Genomic DNA, 19,474 nt, shown 5'->3' on the forward strand with positions numbered 1-19,474 from the left:
TTTCTCAGAGTATTTCACAGTCACCATCACCATCCTGATCAGATGCTCAGCGGTATATTCCTACTGCTATATTATTATTCAAGCATGGAATTTCTGTCTATAGAGATTCTGTCATACAATTTGATGCATTTAAGATTTTTACTACATTTGACTCTGCTTTCTTTCATGTATGATGCCACTCCCCCACCAGCATGGCCTGCTCTGTCATTCTTATATACTTTGTACCTTGGCATTACCCATTAATTATCATCGTTCCACCAAGTTTCCAAGATGCCTATTATATCAATATTCTCATTTAATATCAAGCATTCAGTTTCACCCATCTGAGTATTTTGACAGCTAGCGTTTGTATACAAGCATTTATAAAATTTGTCACTATTAGCTGTCTGCCATTATGTGATGTAATTGAATGGGACGCTTTTTTCATTTTTCTTCATTTCCTACCTGTACTTTACCAACTTCCATCCTCTCCTCCTTACTAGGATATAGAGAATCCCTATTAACAGTTCCTTCCCTAAGGGATGTTTCTATCTGAACCATGTGCTCCTTCACACTTGTTAGCTTTCCCCCAGCCCTTAGTTTAAAAACTGCTCTACAATTTTTTTAATTTTACATGCCAGCAATCTGGTTTAGGTGAAGCCCAATCTTCCTGTTTAGGCTCTTACTTTACCAAAAGGCTTCCCAGTTCCTAATAAATCTAAACTCCTCCTCCCTATACCATCATCTCATCCCCGCATTGAGACCCTGCACTTCTGTTTGTCTGTCTGGCCCTTTGCATGGAAGTGGAAGCATTTCAGAGAACTGAAGTCCAGATCCTGGTTCAATCTCTAACCTAGCAGCTTCAATTTGGCCTCCAGGACCTCTCTCCTACCTTTCCCTACATGATCTCTACATGTACCATGACCATCTGCTTCTCCCCAAGCACTGCACATAAGCCTGTCTAGATTTCTTGAGAGATCCACAACCTTCACATCCAGCAAGCAATTCACCATGCGGTTCTCCTGGTCATCACAAACCCAGCTTTCTGTATTTCTAATGATCAACTCTCATTACTATTACCTGTTTCTTTGTGATAACTGGGATTCCCTCCCCCGGAGAGGTATCCTCAGTGTGAGGAGAGACCATGACATCATCTTGGGGAAGGGTCCGAACTATGGTATCATTTCCCTTTGCTCTACTTTGGTGTTTTTCTTCTCTGAGGCTTCAATCCTCCTCAACAGCACAGAGGCTGTCAGTGGGACTGCTCTACTATGCCCGGGAAGTCTTACCTATGTATCTTTCCCTTAGCTCCTCCAGTTGAGCCACTCTGGTCTCCAGAGCCTGTACTTGGTCTCTGAGGGCCATGAGCTCCTTGCACTGTATGCACACATACAGGAATGCTGGAACAATTTGTACAATGGGGGTGCTGAGAGCCATTGATCCAAACTAAGCCCTATATACAATGGAAACCACTTCAAGCTAGCGGGTGTGGCAGCACCCCCAGCACCTCTACTTTGAGCACCTATGCAAATATATGCCACCTGCCCCCAAGGCAGGTAATCATACATGCTGCATTCAATGTGATAAACTGGGTAGCCCCCACTCTGCTGCTGGATTTTCCTTGCATTCTTTTTACTCCTGCAGATTTTTGTTGGGTTTTATCTCTCTCTTTTGGGGGCGAGTGGTGGTATTTATTGCCCTAAGTTTAGAGAATGTTAATCAGGTGTATCTAGCTCTCCTACTCCCTCAAAAAACTCCCATTAGCTCCTCCTTTTTCACTAGCTTTTCTAATCACTTAGGAGCTGGCTTTTTAAGCCTCTTTTCTTAAGGGTTAAGGGTGTTAAAGGACTTAGGGATCAGAGCCTTGTTAAGTTCTCAGCCTTGCCTAGCAGGCTGCTGGGCTCAGCACATGGCACTCCAAACAAACAGACCACACTATATACTTCAGTCAAGCAGCAAGCACACTAACAAAGACAACAAACTTGCTCAGGGGTCATGTAGTCTCCTCCTTCACCTGGAGAACTCCCTCTCTGGGTAGTTGTATTCACCAACATATATTATACCTTTTGTAAGAATTTCATTTTTGTTTAGGCACCATCTCTGGAGTTAACAAGAACACTGCCTTCTCTCGGCCCACATGTAACAGATGTGGCAATGGAAAACTGGAGCAGCATCCACAGGATAGGTAAGAATCAGTGTGGTGTTTAATGTACCAAGGCTTTTTTTGTGCAAATGCAGCCTTAAGAGTCATATGTAGTACACTCATTCCTACAATGTTGTCTGTGCCTGTATCCTCCCCCAACAGCTACACAGGGCGGCGGTTGGGAGGGAGAGGGACAAAGCTGAAGGATTTTTATTGCTGATGGATTTGACACAACCAGAAAGGGTAAGATTCACCTATTAAGGAAGGCACAAGTAGAATCATAATGGCATGAGTTTGCTATGATATATTTTTGTAGGTTACCTCAAACTAGTACTAATGTAGTACTTCTCTCACTTTTTACTGATATGTATTAGTTAACTTCTGTATTATTCCTCCTATTACATTAATGTAAATGAGAAGAGAATCAGGCCTGTTAAGTTTCTAAGCCTTATACAAATGATGCTTTTCTACAAATAGATCACAGCTATAAAGTCTGATTTCTCAGAATCTTTCAGGGCTCGAAGCAAATGTTATCTGTTATCTTGAAAGGGGCACCGGGGCAACAGCATTCTGAGACATTGATTCAGTACTGGCTCAGGAAGAACTCTACCAATTAAATTACAAATGCTACCTCCCACTACAAATTCTACCAGCTGAATTACCCATGCTACTTCCCACCAGAATGTCCTTGGGAATTCTCCCATCTAAATACTTCCCTAGTCTCGTCTTGCATAGTTTGAGAGACCTTGATGGGATGATAGCACAAGACAATAATGCTGAAGGCATAGGGTAAAGGGAAGAAAAAAGGATGTCTTCTAGTGACATAAGATACATAGAGGGATAGTGATTTTGATTCTAGATTCTGGTAATTTACAGTTAAAGAGATAAAGGAATATTTACAACAAAAATAAAAAAAATCACACTATGTTCTGTGTTTCCCCTGAAAAACTGCAAGCCAAAAATACAAAGCTTGCCCTATACACCTCTACCCCAATATAACACGAATTCGGATATAATGTGGTAAAGCAGCGCTTGGGGGGGCAAGGGCTGTGCACTCCAGCAGATCAAAGCAAGTTCGATATAACGTGGTTTCACCTATAACATGGTAAGATTTTTTGGCTCCCGAGGACAGCGTTATATCACAGTAGAGGTGTATTTTGGCAGATTAAGTATATCTAATTAGTAGTGCCTCTGTGTATGTATTTTCCAATGGACCAGACCCTCTCGTTTGAAAGAAAATTTGCTGTTATTTAGCTAATAATGTACTGTAAATTTATTCCATAAAACCCCAGTTCAGCTAAGCATTTAACCATGTGCTTAATTTTATTCATGTGATAAGTCAGTGAGACTTAAGCATGTAGTGAAAATTAAGCAGCTGCTTGAGCACTTTGCTGAATCAGGGTCAGAATCAGTACATCATTTGCTTATTTGCCCTCTGATCTGTTGACTGATACTTGACTTTCATATGTCTCTTCCATGACTATTTGTTCACCTATGTTTCAGGGGATCATATTACTGCAGCCTGTGCTCCCAAATGGTAATTTTACCAGTTCTCAAAATGCAACTGGAAGTCTTTCTGCACTGTCCATCCCGACCTCATTGTACAGTAAAAGTAAAGGTGAGAGTAGGTAATAAAAGTGCTAATTGTATCCAGTATATGTAGGGTAAGTGTGTTGATATCAGGTGCTCTGAGACACAATTTTCTGTGCAGCCCGATTGAAGAAAAATGATAACTTTATGAATACAACAAAAAGAAATTCCTAAAATTAATATGCTACTGAAATGGAGATTAAGGGTCTAATCCTGCAGTCCTTACTCAGGTAAAACACACCTTCAGTTCACTCTTAGAGCTTCATCCCACAAAATGCTGAGCACTTCCTACAAGGTGCTGAGCATCATCAACTCCCACTGAAGAACATGGCTGGATTGGGCCCTGAGGAAGTTATGAGCCATGGATAGGTTTTCTTCAATGAGCCAACTGATAGGCCATAGCTTAAAGAAAATATGGGTGTTTTGACTCGCATCCTGAAGTTCTTTTCAGTATTACCCTTAGGTCTTTTGGTTTTGTCAGTCAACTATGTTGTAAAACATAGGACAGTCAGTTCTAGGCTCAAGATATTAATTTTCATTTTTAATATGCAAAGTGAATGTTACACATAAATGTGATTTTTGTCTTGTCCTCCTTTCACCTTCTTACTGCAGCTCTTACAAAAAACAATTTCTTCTGTCCTGATTGCATCATCCAGTGAGGATGGGGTAGGTATACATAAAATTAAGATAAAGAAATTGAAACTTCTTGAAGTTTAGTTTAGAGATAGAGTTCAAAGTGGATAGTAGATATTCTGAGCTGTATGTGAAGAAACTGGAGTAAAACATGCTAAGAATACTTTGCTCTTATATAGCACCTTTCGTTTGGGAATCTGGGAATGCTTAGGGAAAAACAGTCTCACTATACCAGGGGTGGGCAAACTTTTTGGCCCGAGGGCCACATCTGGGTATGGAAATTGTATAGTGGGCCATGAATGCTCACAAAATTAGGGGTTGGGGTACGGGAGGGGGTGAGGGCTCTGGCTGGGGAGGGGGACTCGAGTGGGCCAGAAATGAGGGATTCAGGGTGCAGGAGGGTGCTCCAGGCTGGGACCGAGGGGTTCAGAGGGTGGAGGGGGATCAGAGCTGGGGCGGGGGCTCAAGGGTGCAGGCTGCAGGTAGCGCTTACCTCAAGCAGCTTCCAGAAGCAGCAGCATGTCCCATCTCCAGCTCCTATGTGGAGGCACAGCCAGGTGACTCTGCACGCTGCCCTGTCCACAGGCGCCACCCCTGCAGCTCCCATTAGCCGCAGTTCCTGGCCCATGGAAGATGCGGATGCAGCACTTGGGGTGGGGGCAGCGTGCGAAGCCCCTGGCTGCCCCTACTCATGGGAGCCAGAGCGGGGACATGCCACTGCTTCCAGGAGCTGCATGGAGTGGGGAAAGCCCCCAACCCTGCTCTCCAGCTGAAGCGCCAGAGTGGGGCAGTCCCCGGACTTGCTCTCTGGTGGAAGCTTGAGGGCCAGATTAAAACATCTGGAGGGCCAGATGCAGCCCCCCGGGCCGTAGTTTGCCCACCCCTCCACTACACCCTGACAGAAAAGTATGAGTACACCTATTTACAGATGGGCACTTAGTGCAAGTCAGTGTCAAAATTAACAAGAGTCCTGGCCTGCTAGTACTTTCCTCTAACACCCAGACCCAATTGCTTTCAAGTAACTGCCACTGAAGTTTCATCAGAGGAAGTAGCACTAAAGAAACCTGTAAAATATATAATAAATTGTGTTTTATTGGAACCTGAATAAATCAAACCACAGATACATGAAACACAATCAACCATGAGCTATAAGACATAGTCATCAAGTGGTTACTCATCAGGATAGCCCTATTTGCTTGTCTTTGTGTTTTATGTAGTATGTTTAGTTGTTACTTACACAATACACTGTATTAATATGATCTATAAGGAATATTTTAAGCGGAAAGTTTTTCTTAAAATTATTTTGCAGTGAATTGTTTCATGCTCTTTTATATTGTAGCTAATAGACTTATGGTTTATAGAAGACCGTTTTTAAAATGAGTAGTAATCTTCCTGCAACTCTTGAATACAAAGCCAGTGTTTGATAGAGTACTTGCACACTCTATTCTAAAGTCTATTCAAATGTCATTTGACACAGCTTCTTTCCATTAACTATTTTTTGTTTGGAAAGTATAACAAAATAATTTAGCCCTTTTTTGAGTTAGTTGGGTTAGTTAATTAAAACAAACAAAACCCAAAGAAACTCATTTTCATGCGTTGTCTTAAGAATATTTACCAGTTATCCATACAGATTACACCTGAAAACTTGCTGTTTGAGAGGTGGGGGGGAGGGGCTTTCCCAGCTGAAATCCAGTGATAACCTTTTTTCCCCATACTCCACTAATTCAAACTGCAACATTATTTTAAAAAGAAAGTACATTTAGGGAAAGACTAAGCATGAGAAACATCACTCCAAATTGTAATTTTTGCCAAAGTTAGAATGGGTTTCAAATAAAAATGTCTTTTTCAAGCATGGTTCGAAGAGCCACTAGTCGTGTTTTCTAATGCTGGTTCTACCATCTTTTTGTGTAACCTTGGACAAATCACCTAACCGTTATATCTTAGTATACCACACTATAAAATGAACGTAATAGTACTTACCCCACAGAAGTGTTGAGGCACAATTAGTATTAAGCTATATTGTGATCCTTAAAGAACTATGTAAATGCAAATTATTATAACTATATGTAGGGCAGTACAGGAACAAGTGTAAAGTTTTTTTTGTTTTTCAAATGTTTAGTTTCTAATGGGATGTTTTTCATTGGTTACCTTCTTACAGAGTACACCCCCCCCCCCCCCCCATACCCACATGCACGATCCTTGGGTGTCCAAAAAAGCTATATAAAGAAGCACTTGGCTATGCTTTCATGGACTGGGTGCTAAACTGCAGTAGCCATTATACCTACTGCAGTTTTAAGAGCGGGACAGTGAGATCCATTCTAACTGTGACTGCTGGGAGATGTTTTATTTAAAAAACTATTGAAAATCTAATTCATTTATCAGACTAAAGTACGTACTTTGCAGCAGCATTTCACAATCTTATTTTGTTTAGCTTCCTTTTTGAGCAGTAAAAATGTTGTACACTAGAAGAGGACCTTACACTCAATCTTTGAGTTGTGTGCTGCCTAGAACAGAACGTACAGTACTGTTTGTTTAATCAACATGCCTTTATCACTACAGAGTTATGAGGTGAAGAGTGTGCTGGGAAAGGAGGTGGGATTATTAAACTGCTACGTCCAGTCTGTAACCAACCATCCTAGCTGTGTTGTATTGGAGGAAATTGTCCTTCTGGAAGCAAGAAGAAACTAACCTGAGTGCTGTCAGCTACTATATCTATGGACTTTGTAATGTGGTTATTTGATAACTATGCCCACAGATAATGTATAACGCAAGCATGATAAGTAGTGAGGTAGTTTATTAAAACTGTGATTTAGAAAATATTGCTAAACAAACTATGTAAAAAAAAATTCTGAATGTTTATATTGTTTTTGATCAGTCCGGAAGTTAAGAGTATAGTTCTTGAGAGTATTCTGCTGGAATAAATGTTTGTGAATGTAAAACAACTTGTCCTGGAGGTTTGAATGTTTGTAAAGCATGTTTTTGGTGATATTTTTATAATGGGTGTTATGAATATTTTAATTTTGTGTGTATCAAAAGAATAATTTTTTAATGTTTTTTTTTGTCAAGGTTTTAGCATGAATGGTGGACCTTAATTAAATTGTTTTAATAATTTCCAGAATCATTATATACTGCACACCATTGATACTTAACTGTAACATTATTACCACACTGCAAATAAATATTAAATACAGATTTGAATGAGCCTTGTTATCTTTCAGAAGTGATAAATGGTGTCAAAGGTATATTCAACTAATGTTTTATAGTTAGTCATAGTCTAAATATAGAAATACTGTGGCATCTAAACTTCCCATGAGGTGGATGTTTCTTTTATATAGTATGTGTTTGAAAAGTAAAGAACAAACTGGTTCAGGAGTGGTATAATTGTACTGATAGCTGCACATAGATAGGGTGATAGGGTTATAGGGTGATAGAGTTATAACCTTAATCTGAGTTGTTTCTATCTCAGTCTTTTATGTTCATAACTGAACTTTAATGTAAGACTAGACTCTGAGGTTAAGGCACCGACTGATTTTTTTCTTTGTTCTGTACGGCACAGAGCACAGTGTCTGCACTTAGTGAAAAAAACAACAGACCAGAGTTATATGGTAACTAGTTTTACATGCTGAAAAGATTTTGCCACCTGATTTGTGGCTATTGAATAGATAAATAACTGTATATCTGTCTCCTACTAGTCATTTCAGATAATGGAATGACTTTTGAGCACTAATAAATAACCAAGCCTTTGAGTCAGACCATTTCTTCCTTAGCTACAAGCACTGGGCCTAGTCCATCAGATAATACCAGGTGTAATACTTACTGCTGTGAATAGTCCCACTGAAATCTATGGAACTATTTTCTGCAGGTAAGCACTACACCCTAGTAGTGTTTGCAGCATTAGGTTGGTTTTCTGCAGGCCACTGCTGCCCCCACACAGCTGTGCTGTTAATAAGTATACTTCCAGATTATGAACAAATTTAGATGACTAAATTGACTTAAATATATGCAGTTATTTTCAAGGGCAGTTCTGCCTCTTGGACCCTCACTGTCAGTAGAACTGCACAGCAAAGGTGGTCAGTTTGTTCACTGAGTATAATTCAGAATACTAAAACTGTATCCACACAGAAACTAAAGATTCATGTACTTGCAGCAATAATGTAAATAACCACAATGAATGCACTTTTCCTGTGAGACTTCATAGCCTTAAAACCTCTTTGTACAAGTAACAATATACATGGCTTGACCTGATTTGGGGTTATCTTACAGCTGGAACTCTTAACTGTTGTCTTGAGGTTTTACAATTTAATAGCAAAATTTAGCTTCCCTTGTTTTGTTTGTTACGCTACTTGAGAACCATGATAGGAAGTGGCCTACTTGTTATTAAGAGTTTAGCCACTGGTGGATACAGTTAGCTTGAACTGTTATAAAATAATTACTGATAACATTTGTACAGCAGAATGTAGTCGGAGCAGGAAGGTATACTTTATAACCATTATACTGACAGAAATGAATTTTAACCCTACTAATGAATACCAAAGTGTTGCCTCTGTTTTCTTTTGAGATGTTTAAAACGTTTAGTGCACTAAACAAGCCTACTTGTTCTTCTTCCTTAATTTAATAATAGTACGGAAATTAAACTTTTTAAAAAGTTGTACTTAAAGCACACCTCCCGTCTGGGTTTTACTGACGAATCACAATTTCACATTAAGAACAGGAGTACAGACTAACGTGGCTACTGTGCTGAAATTTGGTTGTAACTCCTGAGAAGTACAGCTCCACCTGTTGCATTTAATCTCAACCCCTGGCTCCAAAGCATAGGGCAAAGACATGAAGCAGAAGTGATTAAAAATGCTTTTTTATTCTTAGAAATGCTGTAAAAATTGATAAAAGGTTGAGCATGCTCAGTCTTTTTCCTCCCACTATCTACAGTATAAAGGAGTTTTGAATCATTTTTACAAATGTACCATAGCTGCATCAATATGAATAAAATGTAGAAAAAGGACAAAAACGACTATTACAAAAATAATTTAAGGGGAAAACCACAAAAGTTTAGCTTTTTTTCCCTTTCTCTCTCTCTCTATATATATAAACTTTTTTTGCAAGTTTGGCGGTTAAAAACACAGGCCGAGCCCAATCTTGCTACAACATTCAAAAGAAACTGAAACCCAGCACAATTTCACTGTTGTGTCTTCCTCTCCCCCTTAATGCCGCTTAGGGAGCCGACAGGAGCCGAGAAGCAGCGGCCCCTCCGCAGGCCTGAGGCGCCGTCCCCACCGCAGGTAGGCCAGTCCTGTCTCTGCAGCGCCGGCTGCTCCGTGCAGGTCTCTGAGGTATTGGTAGGCTAAGGCAGTCCCTGCCCACGGGGTTACCGGCAGTCGGTGCCCGAGCCGGCCTGCAGGAAGGAGGCGCCAGGCAGCTGCTTGAAAAAGTGCCTGAGGCTGGTCAAGTCCCGGCTCAGCTGCTCGATCTTCTTGTGCAGCTTCTCGTTCTCGGCCGACAGCTCCAGCAGCTTCTGCTGCATCTCCTGGTTGCGGCGCTTCGCCTTGTCGCGGCTCTTGCGCACGGCGATGTTGTTGCGCTCCCGGCGCTGCCGGTACTCGGGGCTGAACCTGTCCACCCACTTCTTGCCGCTGCGCTCCTTGCCCGCCGCCGCCGGCTGCCCCTGCCCGCAGGAGGAGGAGGACGAGGGGGACCTGGTGCTGCAGCTGGAGGGCGAGCTGCTGCCCGCGGGCTCGGGTGAGGTGGGCGGCGTGGGCTGCCCGCTCAGGTTCATGATGGTCTGGGCGCAGGTGGCGACCTGCGAGGGCAGCAGCGAGGCGGAGAGGTCCCTGTCGCTCCAGTCCGGCTCCCGCTTCAGGGCGGCCCGCGGGGCAGAGGAGGAGCCGGGCCGGGGCTCGCCACCCAGCAGGGCGCCGCCGAAGTCCTTGGCGGGGTCGCGGCCCGCCGGCGGTAGGTACTCGCCGTAGTCGCCGCCCCGCTCCGCCTTGTGGTTGCTGTTGAAGAGGTCGGCGAAGAGCTCGTCGTTGCACAGCTCCAGGTTGGGCACCGCCGACATGGAGTCGATGTAGGAGCTGAAGTCGATGGCGCTCTCGTCCTCGTACATGGCCGGGGCGGCGGCGCTCAGCTCGGCCAGGCTGCTGGTGCCGCCGCCCCCCTGCTCCTCGGCGCTCATGCCGCCGCTCCCGGGCTTGCAGGAGGGGCTCAGTCCGCCGCCGCCCGCCTTAGTGTCGTAGAAGTTGGCCGGCTCGAGGGACCAGTTCCTGTAGCATGCCGGGGAGTCCAGGCTGTACAGGGCGGCGGCGCTCATCGGAGCGCGGGCAGGGGCTGCACACGAGTTACAGGCGGCACCCGCTCTCGCACCGGGGCACGGGCTGGTAGCGCCGCAACAGGTGAGTGACTCCCCCTCGGCTAGCACGCTTGGATGGAGGCTGCTTCTGGGCTCACCCTGCCCGGCGCCTTCCCCGCAAAGCAAGCGGCAGAGTGTCACGCTGGGGCCGCCAAGAGCCCAGTCCTGCGCCGACGAGGTGTTTGCTCCGAAGTCGGGGCCAGCGAGTCTGAACCTGGGAACTTCAGCCCGCTCCGCTTTTATACAGCCCCGGCCCCGCCCCCTGCCCCAGTGACTAGGAGCGAGTGTTCCAGGAATCCCTCGGGCCCCGGGGCGGTGCAGCGCGAGGGGAGGGCTCGGCCCTGCGCCGCTGCCGGGGGGGGCGCCACAGCGGGGGGCGGGGAGCAGCGAAACCTAGAGCTTAGGCTGTGCCTCGTAAATCTTTACTGCAGCAAATGGGAGGGTGGGGGGTATCGCTGCTTCCGCCACAGAGCCAGAGCCCGTGCAGGCTTCGCTGGCTGCTGCTGGGAACGCGCCTGTGGTGGCAGTGCCTAGAACGGGCGGCAGGACTTGCTGTTCTCATTCCCACCTTCCTGTTTATCGGCGTTTGCGCTGCTCGGGTTCCTGGGGAGGGGAAGGGGGGCGGGGGAGAGAAACCACTTGCCCTGAAACAGACACGCACAATGCACGTGGGCTGCAAACGTCCACCCACCCCGGGCAGGACCAGGGTAATTGTTAAGCCCCAAGAGCAGCGCCAAGTAATTGGAGCCAGAGGCGACCGGCTGAGGCAAAGCTCAGCGTCGCCGGGGCAGAGCGTGTCCGAGGCAAGGACGGCCCCGGTTGCTAGGGATGGAGCTGGGTTACCGGCTGACAAGGAGAGTCTCACCGGGGGGGCGGGGTTGTTGCCTGGTGAGGCGGCAGCGGGCGGTTCTTCGCCTGCTGCACCTGAATCTGTGCGTACCTCGCACTTTGTGTAGTGCAGTGAGCGGCATCAGACGTGGGTTAGCGGGAAACTACGCCTGGCCGATGAATTCCCCCCACCCCGTAGCAAGGCTCCGCTCCTGTGCAGCCGCTGTCTTTCATAAAGGTGCTCACACGTGCATTGTAGCAGTGCGATGTTGCACGTTGGAGTTTCGACAGGTTAAGTGGCACGTACACAATGCATGAAGCAGTCGGGGGAAGGGGAATAGTCTTGTTTGACCACGTGCTAGATTTTAGCACCATAGAAAATTCTTTCTCTGCATGCAAAACCATGAAGTGTTTTGCCTCCTTGGTACACGTTGCTCTCTTGTGGCTGAATAGTGCATATTTTTGTATCTGTCACAGCCTACAATGTAGGTCATTTTAAAAGTTTGTGTGTGGAGGAGGAGGGAGTGTTATACTGCCACCTACAGCTACGGTTGGGAACGCACTGGTGCCCAGCTTCCTAGTTACGGTCTGTAAGCAATCATTCACATCGTAGCTACTGCGAAGCGTTTTCCTCGAGGTAAGTCGTGAGTAATGTAAATAGTGAAAATGTAATGTGGGCTGCGTTAGCAATACAGTAATTTCTCTGTTTCGTTTTTGAGGAGACGCTGTAGAATTACAACAATGGTTTGCGCGGTTTTGATGCTAATAATTAGCATCTGCCCACAAATAAATAGTTAATCAGAGTTTCCTACCAAGGAAGGAATGACGAGAAAAGAAAAGAAAAACTTGTAAGTAGAACTGACCTGAAAACTGAATTGTATGCACTACAGCCAAGCATTTATGGCCAATGAAACTGTACCTGTCGTTTCCCAAAGGTTCCAGTATAGTAATACAGCTGCCAGCATTTTCATCAGGCGACCTTATGACAGGGGATTTATGCCATACTAGATATGCCAGTTCACAATCACTAACAGCTGGGGGTTCGGGTGGGGGGTGTCTGATATCATGGCCTCAGGGGCAAAACCCAATCTACTTTAATAAGAGTTTTGCTTGAGCAATCACTGCAGGCACATACTGAAAAGCTTGTCTTCCTAAATACCTACCTCTAAAAGCGGATATTATCACCATGCAGGTTTATAGAGCTGTTGCTAGGGGCTTTTAAAGAGCTGCCGCCTCCCCAAAAAGAGAATTTGAGGGCAACAGTGAACAAAGTATTCTGCTTGCTCTGAAACAAACATTTTGAGATCTTCCAAGCTGAAAGGTACTGTAAAAACATAAAAAGAACTAGAAGTACTTGTGGCACCTTAGAGACTAACAAATTTATTTGAGCATTTGTTGGTCTCTAAGGTGCCACAAGTACTGGTTCTTTTTGCTGATACAGACTAACATGGCTACCACTCTGAAACCTGTAAAAACATAGTCATTAAACATTCGTTATGTAACTAATTATTAGGCTCAGAAATTATTGGTGGTGGGGAAGCTAATAAAAACACTATTAGAATTTAGGAAATCTTCCTGCTGGTTTGCAGTCTAGTATTGTTAAATGAACACCACCTCCATCATTCATATTGGCTGGAGGAGTGCATAGCAGTGGTTGCTTGACATTTTGATGGATTATCTCTCCCTTTTGACCTGGCACACTGTCAAAGTCACTCTGAAATGTAAATGTGTAGAAAATACAACTTTTTCCAATGAAGGCTTTAAAGAGGAATCAGTATATATTTGTAAAATAAACATATATACACCTGAGTGTTTCACTTTGTGATGTCACTCTAGTGCCTTCCTGAGGCTCAGTTAGTTTAGGAGAAACTACTGTGGCTACTAAAAAGGCAAGAACTCAGCCTGACAGATTGGGACAGTCTGTTCTAACTGACAATATATTTGCCTGTATGTTTTATTACAAGATGTTCTTTTGACAGCAAAAATATTGTAAATGTAGATTTATGGTGTTAGATTATGAACTAAACTGTCTTCATTTTACTCTCTAAAATTTCTCTCTTCCCCCATTTCTTTCAGTGGCCTATTAAAAAAAGTTTTGATGAATATACCCCTATTCGAAAATCAGTAATTGATACTGGTAAATGAACAAGTATACCTGAAACAAAATAAATGTAATAATAATTAAAGATACAATGTGTAACATTTAATTTTCCCATCTCCCAAATATTTTAGAAGAATAGTCCACTGGCTGCTTACAAAAGGGAAAACAAAATTGTCAAAATATGTTTGCTTGGTTTTTTTAAGAGAATTAGCTAAAGCAATTAATATTCAATATGAGTTGTCTAGTTTCTCTCTTCATAGTTAGACTTTAAAAGGACATTGCTAATAGGGTGACCAGATGAGAGGCATAAAATATTGGGACACATTTTGGGGGCGGGGGAGGAGGGGGTCCACTGGCACAGCAAAGAAAAAAAAAAAAAAGCCAAGTGTGCTGCTAGAGGAGTGAAATATCGGGACAAACACCTAAATATCGGGATGTCTGGTCACCCTAGTTGCTAAAGTCTGGTCTACATATATTAGTTTGTGTACTGGGATAACTATTACAATTAGTGGTGTGCATTTTTTGTTTATTTTAACCAAAATAGTTACAGCAGGATACCCCTACTTGTGTGCATGCAGTTATACACCTATAACAACTTCTTCTTTCTTTATGGGAATAAGTTATACCGGGGGTTGTCAAACTTGCATCACAACCCCATTCTGACAACAAAAATTACTACATGACCCCAGGAAGGGGGAACTGAATCCTGAGCCAGCCTGAGCCCTAGGTGGCAGGGCCAATGCCAAGCCCCACTGCCCCGGGTGAGGGGATCAAAGCCGAAGCCCAAGGGCCTGTAACCTGAAGCCTAGACCTGAAGTCCTCCACTTTGGGGTCCTGACTCACTCTCAGTTTGAGAACCACTGAGCTATACTATCTCAAGTACCTTCATACCAGTACAACTGTCCACACTAGGGGGTTGTATCACTTTGCACACACAAGCTGTACTGCTTTAACTATGTAAGTGTAGTTAGACCAGGGGTCGGCAACCTTTCGGAAGTGATGTGCCGAGTTTTCATTCATTCACTCTAATTTAAGGTTCCGCATGGCAGTAATACATTTTAATGTTTTTAGAAGGTCTCTTTCCATAAGTCTATAATATATAACTAAACTATTGTTGTATGTAAAGTAAATAAGGTTTTTAAAATGTTTAATTTTAAATGAAGCTTCTTAAATTAAAATGCAGAGCCCCCTGGACTGGTGGTCAGGACCTGGGCAGTGTGAGTGCCACTGAAAATCAGCTCGCATGCTGCCTTCAGCACACGTGCTATAGGTTGCCTACCCCTGAGTTAGACAGTCTTGTAGGCATAGCTTTAGTTTGTTCTGTCTGGACCTGATCATGCAACTCTTAGTTAAATCAATAGTCCCCACTGAGTTTAACTTTGACATGCATTAGCGTTGCATGATTGAGCTATATTAACATAATTGTAATTTTGTAACACAAAATATACCTTTATAAATCAATATTTATTTTGGGTGGATCAGACAAGTAGCTTAACTACAATACAATATACTTACAAATGATATTATATAAAATTAAAGATCAGCAATGGACTCTGTGTCTCACGTGTCTCGGTGATCTCTGAGTTCACAATACTTGCTAATCTGACCTATAATCTGTCTGGACAATGAAGACACAGACTCCTTTCTTTCCATTCTCATTATTCATTATTTTGAAACCTAATACTAGTCCTATTTTTTTTGTCTATTTAATATAACTCTTAAATTGTTTAAACATATGAATTACTATAGATAAAACGTCCAACAACCTTCGCATATGCTACATATGTCTACACTACAAAATGTAATTCCCATATTGCCACAACAGCCAAAAATGGTATGGATGGACTGAGATTTAAACAGGACTCAAAACATTTTTACTGTCATAAAAGTGTGTTCTTCATGATCTCTCTAGCTCAGATGCACCATTGTTGGCAGGTTCAAGTTTTTCTAAACCAGATGCATTAAACTCCCCAGCCTCTGTTTTACATTCTGACTTGGAATTATCCACCCTAATCATTTGTTTTGGAACGCACTCTTGCTCTCCATATATGTCAAAAATTAAATAGTGTCAGCCTATGCATAGGAGTGATTGATATAAAATTTAACTTATTATTTAAAACTCATATTCCCTGGCATAATCTGTGATGCCATATTCCATTTCTGCTGAGCTTTGAAAATCCTCTCATGCCTGTTTCCAAAATATACACCTCTACCCAACACTGTCCTTGGGAGCCAAAAAAAAAATCTTACCACGTTGTAGGTGAAACTGCGTTGTATTGAACTTGCTTTGATCCACCGGAGTGCACAGCCCCGCCCCTTGGAGCACTGCTTTATCATGTTATATCCAAATTTGTGTTATATTGGGTCATGTTATATCAAGGTAGAGGTGTATATTAGAAATTCTTTTAGCTGACATGGGGGGGGGGGGGGTTAATCATTTGTTCAGTGGCAGCATTGTTTCAAAACAGGATAGTAAAGAAGTTTAAAAACTAGAACGAAGTACTTTCTCTCTTTGACTGTTAAGGGTTAACAAGTGTCGAATGCCTGTCACCTGAAAGAGAACCCAATCCAGGGGACAGGATACTTTCAAATCTTGAGGGAGGAAGTTTGTGTGTTTGCTGTTAGTTTTTGGTTTTGTTCCCTCTCTGGGTTCTCAGAGTAGACCAGACGTGCAACCAGGTTCTCTCCAAATCTCTCTTGATACAGCTCTTATCAGTTCAAAAATAGTGAGTACTAGGGTAGATAGGCGAGTTAGGCTTATGTTTTTTCTTTATTTGCAATGTGATTTGGCTGGAAGGAGTTTTAATTGTTATTTGCCTGAAAGGAGTTCAAATTTGTATTTTGCTGAAAGATTTTAATTGTACTCGTTACTAGGCTGGAGGGTATTCCCAGTGCATCCATAGCTGAAAAATCCTGTACCTATCATCTTTAAATTTACAAAGATAATTTTACTGTTTTCTCTCTTTAATTAAAAGTTTTCTTGTTAAAACCTGATTTTTTTTTTATGCTGGTGAGACCCCAGGGACTGGTCTGATTCACCAGGAATGGTGGGGAAAGGAGAGGAAGGGGGAGAGAAGAGGGTAATTTCTCTCTGTGTTAGGATTACTGTCTCTCTCAGGGAGAGTCTGGGAGGGAAAGAGAAGGAGGGGGAAGGTGAATTTTCCTCTCTGTTTTGTGATTCAAGGAGTTTGAATCACAGTAATATTCCAGGTAACCCAGGGAGGGAAAAGCCTGGGAGAGGCAACGGTGGGGGAAAGGTTTTACTTTCCTTGTGTTAAGATCCAGAGGTCCGGGTCTTGTGGAGTTCCCCAGGGCAAGGTTTTGGGGAGGACCAGAGTGTACCAGGCACTGGAATTCCTGGTTGGTGGCAGCGCTACAGGTTCTAAGCTGGTAATTAAGCTTAGAGGAATTCATGCTGGTACCCCATCTTTTGGACACTAAGGTTCAGAGTGGGGAATTATACCATGACAAGCATTTTTTGGCTCTGCAAGCAAAACCTATTCTCAAGGCTATGCTGCCTTTCATAATGGTACTGATGAAAAGAGGGAAGTGAGTTCCTATAAAACACGGAAGGAATCTTTGGCACTGTGAGGAATTCGTTCCATCCAACTATAACAATGTTAAATTATTTAGGCCCAATCTCTGACCTAGGTTGATAATTTCTGTTACGATGGAGGTGGAGCTACACTGAATCTGAGAACATTTAGTATGCCGGTATTCTGTTTCCTTGACATAAGTTTGTTATACTAATATGGGAGGGTGCTGCCACTTTTGTCTGTTGTATGTAGATGCAGTAGTGACATGTGGCATAGAGAAATACAGCAATGCAGACAGAATGCATTTCTATAGAAGACTTTTCTCACCTCCATAAATGTGCTACGTGCCAATTTTGTGGGTGGTTTTTCTGTTTGTTTTTTTTCCCATCCTAGTTGCTCTTAGCACTATGGCCTCTGTTCATATTGTGACTACATGCCCTACAAACTTTGGCCTAGTAGCCTGAAAGTCAGCTAAAAGGTGTTACTTGTAAAGGTGCTCGTACTCTTCCCTGCAGATGCACTAAAAGGGCATTAGTTTACATAGCTGGATATATACAACATAGGGAAAGGCACTTCAGCTTCCTGGGATCAAGTTTAGTTCACAAGTGTTTTACTAGTTTTTCTCTCTCACACACACTCTTTATGGGATGGTCCACAGATGAGCAGGAAGGAACTGCTTTATGGGTAGTGTTTCTGGCAAGTGACAAGTTATCTTAGAAACTACATTGTTCTATAAAAAGCGCATCCATAATTGCCTCTACTAATTGTGTTGCTATTCAGCTAGCTAAAGTATGTTCTCTTCCCCAGCGTGGAATCCGTCATGAAGTGACCCTGGTGGAATGGAACCATGCCAGCAAAAGGTATTTTGTTTAATATTGATTGGATTTTAACAAAAAACTTAAGATGCCACTTTTCAGTCTTAAGATGGATACTGGTGTCACAGCAGGAAGAGAACTCTGCTTTTGTCTAATGAAATATCAAACCTAGACATTGTGAATCTGATCTGTTCCTTTTGAAGTCAGTTTTACCACTGATGCCAATAGGAAGGGGCAGAATATCAGGCTTAGAACAAATGGAAAAATGCCTTCTGTATTTCACGTGACTGAAATCTTAACACTGCTTAATGAATGCAAAATAGCAATGCCATCTGCTTGAAAGCGAGGTAGTAAGTCCTAGGAAAAGCAGTACCTTGCAATTGGAAGAATATTTAAGTAAAATGGAAACAGGAGTTAAAATGTTGCTGTAAAATTGAACACTAGTATTTCCAGACACCATATCTTTCCACTGACAGTAGAACAGATAAACAACGTTTATGTAATACACTAAAATGCCTCTGAGTTCTGCTGTCACTGACCCCCGCAGCTAGATGGTCACTGTATTTTTGCTTGGTTTTTTTTTTAAAAAACAAGTGTCAACGTTTCTGTATACATTTCATATGTACATTTTTGCATAGTCCATTGCTACTAATATGACTGGCTGACTCAGAAAAGAGTCTCACATCCTTGGTCATAGGTCAGCGACTACAACGTTGAATGAGTTTTAGAGCAATAATATTTGGGTAACATTCCTTAGCATATTCAAGATTATGCATAAAGTTTAATTTGTGGAGAGGGTTCTCAAAAAATATTTCTCCAATAAAGTTGCTTTATCTAATTGTGTGATGTTTCTAACCAAACCTTTCAGCAGAAGGGCAGACCAGTTGTTGAAGGGGCTTTCACCCTCTAACAGAGTGACCAAACAATCTCTGCTCTGGAACACCTTGCCGGTTCCTTGGGATATATATGAGGAAAGTAAGGTGCAAACACCTAAAGCCTGTAATATCTAGGGCCTGGTCTACACGTAAAACTGAGGTGTACCTAGCTACATCAGTTGGGGGGGAGGGGAGGGGTTTGAAAAAAATTCACACCCTTGAAAACCATAGTTAAGTTGACCTAAGCCATGATGTAGACATCGCTAGGTTAACTAAAGAATTCTTCTATCAACCTAGCTATCACCTCTTGGAGGGGTAGATTAAATAAAATGACAGAAAAAATCCTTCTGCTGCTGTAACTTCTGTAGTATAGACACAGTTTAAGTTAGGAGGGGGAAAGGTAGTGTTGAAGCGTGAGAGATGGGGTGTGTGAAGAACATGAACTTCAGTAATCTCTAGGAAAGGATGCTGGAGTTGGTCATGGACAGGGCCAACTTTAGGCCGATTCCTCTGATTCCCGGGAATCAGGCTCTGTGCCTTAGGGGCCTTTTTAATTTTTTTTTTTTTTTACACTCATCCGGCACCTGTGGGGGAGGGGTCCTTAGGTGCAACAGAAGACACGGAGCGGAAC

The 19,474-nt window shown here is 42.9% G+C and overlaps 2 protein-coding genes across 4 annotated transcripts in view; one reads left to right on the forward strand and one right to left on the reverse strand.

Annotated features, from left to right (window-relative positions):
• SPIDR (scaffold protein involved in DNA repair) overlaps positions 1 to 7,535 on the forward strand; it is a 373,383-nt gene extending 365,848 nt beyond the window's left edge. For 2 of the 3 annotated variants that reach the window (XM_075063011.1, XM_032800081.2), the window contains 4 exons: positions 2,071 to 2,164; positions 3,626 to 3,740; positions 4,325 to 4,378; positions 6,905 to 7,535. In XM_075063011.1, coding sequence (XP_074919112.1) covers positions 2,071 to 2,164; positions 3,626 to 3,740; positions 4,325 to 4,378; positions 6,905 to 7,033 — 392 coding nt within the window. In that variant the 3' untranslated portion in view covers positions 7,034 to 7,535. Of the gene's footprint in view, positions 1 to 2,070; positions 2,165 to 3,625; positions 3,741 to 4,324; positions 4,379 to 6,904 lie in introns of those variants that run through there. The other variant, XR_012655349.1, reaches the window with a different exon arrangement.
• A 1,646-nt stretch (positions 7,536 to 9,181) lies between these two features.
• Positions 9,182 to 10,898, reverse strand: CEBPD (CCAAT enhancer binding protein delta). Its single transcript, XM_032800092.2, has one exon. The coding sequence runs from the start codon at positions 10,647 to 10,649 to the stop codon at positions 9,708 to 9,710; it is 942 nt and encodes a 313-aa protein (XP_032655983.1). The 5' UTR covers positions 10,650 to 10,898; the 3' UTR covers positions 9,182 to 9,707.
• Positions 10,899 to 19,474: the final 8,576 nt, after the last annotated feature.

The sequence above is a fragment of the Chelonoidis abingdonii genome, chromosome 2 (genome assembly GCF_003597395.2).
Source record: "Chelonoidis abingdonii isolate Lonesome George chromosome 2, CheloAbing_2.0, whole genome shotgun sequence".
NCBI lineage: Eukaryota > Metazoa > Chordata > Testudines > Testudinidae > Chelonoidis > Chelonoidis abingdonii.